We start from the raw sequence: 6,435 nt of genomic DNA, 5'->3' as shown, positions 1-6,435 counted from the left end.
AAATCAGGTGGAATATCTTCATAACTATGTACCAGTATCTTAACAGTCCATTAATAATGACAGCAACATGATAGCATGATAATATTTTAAAACACTTAAAACAAGCCTGTGAAATATTAGAAGTTTTGTAGTAGTTAAAAACATTTAAGTATTTAGTTGTCCTGTCATTCTAATGAGTAAACACCTCTAAGAAACAAATCAGCAAAGTAACACAAATGATCAACAAACACTTTAACTGTTCTGTACTAACACTGAGGTTGGCTACATTCTAGTCATATTGGTGAAGGTTTTGAAAAGTGTATCACAGCAGGTCTATGTGACGTGTGTCTTACTGTGGCCAGCTTGTGTGACACTGTGAAAACTGTGGTTTTCCTGAAAGCAACTTCTCCCAGTGACATTTAATGCAGATGAGAGTCAGAGCAGTCAGACTGTTGTAGTCTGTTCTGCACATTCACATTGTTCTTTTAATCATGGCTGATCTCCTGCTGCTAGTCGTTCTCATGTGTAAGTTAAACTTCTTATCAGGTTCATTTGATGTTCATAACAGCTATTCCTTCATATAAGCTCATTTATAATGGCTGTGAGCATGTTTCACTTGTTTGCGTCAGATTTCTAACAGTAGTTTACATTTTGAATCTTTTTATTGTTTAAACTATTTTTATTTTCTTCCTTCCTTCTTCAGATTCTTTTCATGCAATTAAAGCACAAGGTCAGTCTCTGGTTCATGTTTACTTTCTTTTTGTCTCTGTAGCTTCTCTACAGTTACTCAGCTTTGCTCATCATGAATACTTTTTGTGTAACTAACATGCACCATTTATATTATGCTTCAATATGTTTCAATCAAATATGTTTAATACTTATTGATGTGATAAATATCTCAGTGCTTACTCTACCATTACATATACATATACAATATGGGTCTAAATCTATTTGATTAATCTAACATACAGTCTAAGGAGCTTGGAAGAAAAGCATCTGGACTTCTTACATTTCTTTAAGTCTTTTAAGTCCTTCATCTTTAAGTTTTCAAGAAACTCAAAGAAGTCGAAAGACTTAAAGAAATTAAAGATCAGACACTTTCCTTCCTTAGACTACGATGGGGTGGCTGTAGCTCAGGAGGTAGAGCGGGTTATCTGCTGATTGGAAGGTTGGTTTGATCCCTGGCTCCCCGAGTCTGCATGCCAAATATTTGTTAGCAAGATACTAAACCTAAGTTTCTTTCCAATGCATCATTCGGAGTATGAATGTTTGTAAATTTTAGTTAGAAAGCCTTTAAAAGCATAGAAGAAAGTGCTTGGGGGAATGTGGCATGTTGTATAAAGCGCTTTGAGTGCTCCAGGAGAGTAGAGAGCAGCTATATAAGAATCAGTCTGTTTACGATGACCTGGATGACTGAGAACCTTCACAAACAATCTAACACACACTTTAATTTTTCAGATCTTCGTCCACCTAAACTGACAGTGAGCCCGCTGATGATCACAGAGACAGACTCAGTTACGCTGGACTGTCAGAATCCTCTTCCTATCTCTCAGTGTTATTTCAGCATTTCAGGATTTAATACTGATAAAACAGCTCCTTGTTTGTGGACTCTGACAGGATCTGAATTTCTGTCATTGACACATGAAAGTTCACCTGTTACAATTGAAGTGACCTGTTATTACCTTTTAGCATATAAATCTCCAATGAGTTTAATGTCACCAATCACCATACAACGTGAGTAAACACTGCTGTAGTGCAATAATATGAGGATGTTTGGCTACAGAGAAAAAAGAAATCTGCTCTCAACTTGGTGGTTGTGTGAGGTGTGAGCAAAATCTTCATGTTAATCAGACTTGATTATTTAAAATAGTGAAACTACCAGAGCAGTTTCTATTATCAGATTTTATTGTCAAGTAAATTAAAGATTTGTTTATTTTATTTGAGAAATGTTTTTTTTTTTTTAGCTCCTCGGCCTGAACTGACAGTGAATCCACGGAAGATCATAGAAACAGACTCAGTCACAGTGAACTGTCAGACTCCATCATCTGTTCCTGTGACTCAGTGTTTTTTGTACTTTGTGAGAAGCAGAAACTCTACGTCCATCTCCTGTCAGCAGAGAATTGATGGAACTGAGCTCCTCTCTATGGCAGAGCAGAGCTCATCCGGTGAGGTTGAAGTCACATGTTTTTACATGACAGAGCGTAAAGGAAGACAATACCAGTCTCCTCACAGTAACATATCTTCAATCAACATACAAAGTAAGTGATTAAACTGTCTATATTATACCTCAGTATATGATGGACATAAGTTCTTCAGTTTTTTAAATCTGAAGTGTTTTTTAAGGAAGTTAAAATCTGATGTTAATAAAGCTTTATTTAATTTAGAAATAACTAATCTTAGGAGGGATGTATAAATTCATTCTTAAATAAACTGTCAATTGGTTGAATTGATTTAAGTCTACATGCATTTAGGAACAAATTTCCAGTGAGTAACATGACAGCAATCATCACATAAATACTGTAATTACTGCAGTAATGTATTAATATGTGAATGTTAAACTACAATATCAGTACAAAACAACAAAGGTGCAACAGACATGATAATTAAAAAAAACAACCCTCAGAACAATTTCTATTGTTAGATTGTATTTTCAAATAAATGAAACATTTGCATTTGTAACTTAACAAATGTTTGTTTTTAGTTACTCGACCTGAACTGACAGTGAATCCACAGATGATCACAGAAACAGACTCAGTCGCACTGAACTGTCAGGCTCCATCATCTTTTTCTGTGACTCAGTGTTTTTTGTACTTTACGAGAAGAAGAAAATCTACATCCATCTCCTGTCTGCAGATATTAAGAGGAACTGAGCTCCTCTCTTTGACACAGCAGAGTTCACCTGCTGAGGTGGAAGTGACATGTTTTTACATGTCACAGCATAAAGGAGAACAATACCAGTCTCCTCACAGCAACATATATTTCATCAGTATACAAAGTAAGTAGTCATACTGTGCTGATCTATATTATACCTCAGTATATGATGTGCATAGGTCTTCAGTTTTTTTCAAACCAAAGAAGACACATAAACAGATGTTTCTGAGTCTTTAATTACCTTTAAATGTAACAGATATTAGGAGGACATACATAATTTTATTCTTAAAAAAATGTGTATTTGTTAAATTGATTTAAGTCCATCCAGGGAGCAGAATACTGAGTAATGATGGAAGTATTTATACTGCATTCAGTATTACGCACTGACATCAGATGACAGTAAAACAATATTCTTTTGAATTTGTAAGTTAAATTTTAAGTGTAACACATTGACACTTTGCAGTTGTGTGTCAGTATTGCAGTAGTGGAAGGAAAATGCCTTCTGAGGTGAATCCACAAGAAACTCAAATAATGAAACAATCACTACACCATCTTCTGTTATTGCAGCTGAAAAAAACACTTTGACCCCTGCACCTCCTACTGTTATGAACTTCACAAGTGACACATTCATGAGAGACACAACTATTGGTAAGAGTTTTACAAGTGAATAAAAAGCCTTAAATTAATTGCTGTCAATTGCATTTATAACATCTGCACATATTCATTCATTGCAGTAGGTCTAATTTTATAGTTTTTGAATTAAACAAATTTGTAAATGTTTTAGCTTTTTGATCTGAACTTACAGCAAATCTACAGATGATCACATAAACAGACTTAGTCACAGTGAACTTTGTTTCTGTTTGTGAATGTTTTTTGTACTCTATGCAAAAAATAACATCTATCACGGCCTCTTTCCAGCAGATAATGGGTTTTTTTTGTTGTTGGTGGTGTTTTTTTTAGATCCATCACTTATTTCTGGAAACAGTTTGACCTCTGCTCCTGGTACTCCCACGAATTTCAGCAGAGATGCTACTACAGGTGAGAGTTTTTCAAATGAATAAAAGGGTTAATTGTTAACTGATACAAACAATTACTTGAACATAATGTGTATCAGTCACATGAAAAGTTGATCGTGTTTCATTGCTGTAGGGCTTTTTAGTCATTATCAGCAAACAAACAAAGCTGATAATATAAGAAAAGAGAATAATACAATACTTTTCTGTGTTATACCTCAATAATGTATGTTGAACATATTTTAGGTGTTACAAACTAACTGAACAAAATCTTAGAAAACCATGACCAGTATTATGAGCTAAATTAAATTAACAGAAATTACGGAATCTGGTTATTTTGAATGAAAAATTTGAAGGTCAGATATAAAAAAGGGGATGATTTATTTGTCACACCTCTGTCACTTTGTGGTGAATATCTGTAGGTCTGTTTTTATGATCCAGCATTTTGTGTCACACCATCCCCACAATAACTTTCATGGTGTTTTTATTGCGTTGAGATTTTTAACTTAAAGTATGACACGACCTCTTTTAAAGCAGAAAAAATGATGTGGATGATCGGAGCAGTGGTGATAGTGGATGTCCTCCTTCTTGCATTGCCTTTTCTCTTTAATCAAAGCAGGACTGGTAAGAATAAAAAAAATCCAGCTGTAGTTCATATACTTTCACCTTTCATTTCAATTTAATTTCATATTTAGCTTGCATTATTTTATGGTAGTAAAACATAAACAAATGACTGTTATGTCCAACATTTCTGATTTGCTTTCGAGTTCTGAGGCTTCATGAATAATTACTGGGTTTTATTTTCTTAACGTTTGGCAGAGAAATGCAGTTCCATGAGGTAAGAAATGTTATTTCTCAGGTATTGGCATATGTCTTGTGTACCAGTCTACAACTTCATTTCCATCATTACTCTCATTTACGTTCATTCTGGCAGCTGCTCAGGACCACCAGTCCCTCTTTTCAGCAACAGATTAAAGGAAAATTACAGTTTTGCTTCATATGAATGAGACAAGTGAATTCTACATTTCCTTTGTATAAAGTATCAAAAAGTTGCACCTAATGACAATTCTCCAATTTGCTGTGAATGCTGACACTGAGTGAAATAACTGTGCTAAATGGGAAAAGAAAGAATTTAGATGTTTCTGTAAACCTTCATTAGTTCAGCAGAACCTGAGCTTTTTCTGCAATAATAATTCAGATGCATAGTTTGCATAGTTAATTTTTGGTCAAAACATTTTGTTGTGTTGTGGTTTCTGTTTTAGGTGACTGGAAATCTTTGGTGAGTGTCAACAAGTGACAAATCTTATTTTCAAAACTTCTCCATCTACTAGATGTTCCTCTGTGCAGTGATTATTCTGGTCATTCTGTGAATAAAGCTGCCCCAACTCCTGCAGTAACATCTTATTAAATAATTTACAGGATGGTTATAGTGACACCTACAGTACTGTTACCTATGACTGCAACACTGGTGAGATTCATTTTCCCTTTTTCCTGGTGTTGACCACTCAGATTTTCAAATTCTGCTGAAATATAAACAGACTGCTTGAATCTAAACAGACATATTATGTCATTATAGATACAAATGATCAAAATATGTGTGTTCACTGAAGTGTAAAATAAATAATCTGAGTGTGTCAACTATTAAATATTTCAAGATTTTTTTCGTATTATAATGTTAAACACTTGTGTGTAACTGACACTTTATTTGTGCTTCTTTGTTTCTGTTCTATAGAGTGAGAGCTGCGCATCCAGTGGGATATGTCTGTGGACATATTTTATTATAAAAAAAACGACTTTCTTCTTTTTACCTGCGATGTTCATTTACCACATAAGTCAAAATATTGGTTCTTCTACAGAATAAGATTTTCTTTCTGACATAGCGAGTGTATTATTACCCGACATACAAACATTACAAACATATTTGTAACAGTGGCATTATTGCATGCAAAAAATAATTGTAATTTAAAAATAGGAAAGTAGTGTTTAACAGATCCAAACCCTTTCTTTGAATTTCATTTACAAATTAAAATAATTTTTTTTAAAAAGAAGTGTTGCCATGGTCCTTATTGTTTGTTGGTCTTATTGTGCCCCTTTGTGCTTCCAGTGTTTTTTTCTCTTGTTTTCCTTTTTTCTCAGTCTTCCTGTTTAGAGTTGTTTATCACTTCAAAATGTGACAAAAAAGAAAATATGACTTTATGGAACAAAGTGCGACATCACACACTCTTATGCTAGTGTCACTAACATGTAACATTTATAATCCATTGTGTGAGCACCTGCAAAATATCTAAACATCAGCCTGAGCTACAGAAATAATTAACATGGTAACCTGCATAATGTCAGTGTATTAGTACTGGCGTAGTGAGTGTGGTAATATGTTTATATGAGCACTTAGGTCAAAACACCACAGCCATGCTAAAGTTCAGTCATGCAGTCATGACTGAAAACACATCACTTTCTAATTATTAAATTGCACTTCATTAACCTAACTTGCTGTAATTGATTTATTTCGGTGTGCATCTTGTTCAGTTTTGCCTCCCGTTGTCTTCAGTTAGATTGTTGTCCAGTCATCTTT

General features: G+C 34.2%; 1 protein-coding gene across 1 annotated transcript; it reads left to right on the top strand.

The window, feature by feature from the left end:
• Window positions 1–444: 444 nt before the first annotated feature.
• On the top strand, window positions 445–5,129 carry LOC116336005. The gene is made up of 10 exons (XM_039612230.1): window positions 445–504; window positions 683–709; window positions 1,438–1,713; window positions 1,944–2,237; window positions 2,681–2,974; window positions 3,418–3,498; window positions 3,811–3,888; window positions 4,398–4,487; window positions 4,683–4,701; window positions 5,126–5,129. Exons 1-10 carry the CDS (start codon window positions 471–473, stop codon window positions 5,127–5,129), a joined length of 1,197 nt encoding a protein of 398 aa, XP_039468164.1. The 5' UTR covers window positions 445–470.
• The last annotated feature ends 1,306 nt before the right edge of the window (window positions 5,130–6,435 follow it).

Source organism: Oreochromis aureus, linkage group 5 (assembly GCF_013358895.1).
Source record: "Oreochromis aureus strain Israel breed Guangdong linkage group 5, ZZ_aureus, whole genome shotgun sequence".
In the NCBI taxonomy this organism is placed as follows: domain Eukaryota; kingdom Metazoa; phylum Chordata; class Actinopteri; order Cichliformes; family Cichlidae; genus Oreochromis; species Oreochromis aureus.
This window is presented reverse-complemented; position numbering and strand designations above follow the sequence as displayed.

Bases quoted from the DNA above. Each gene is read 5' to 3' on its own strand.
- LOC116336005 (XM_039612230.1), top strand. From the start codon at position 471: ATGGCTGATCTCCTGCTGCTAGTCGTTCTCATGT. The intron at 2,238-2,680 runs GTAAGTGATTAA...GTTTGTTTTTAG, and splicing joins ATCTTCAATCAACATACAAA to TTACTCGACCTGAACTGACA. The intron at 3,889-4,397 runs GTGAGAGTTTTT...CCTCTTTTAAAG, and splicing joins CAGCAGAGATGCTACTACAG to CAGAAAAAATGATGTGGATG.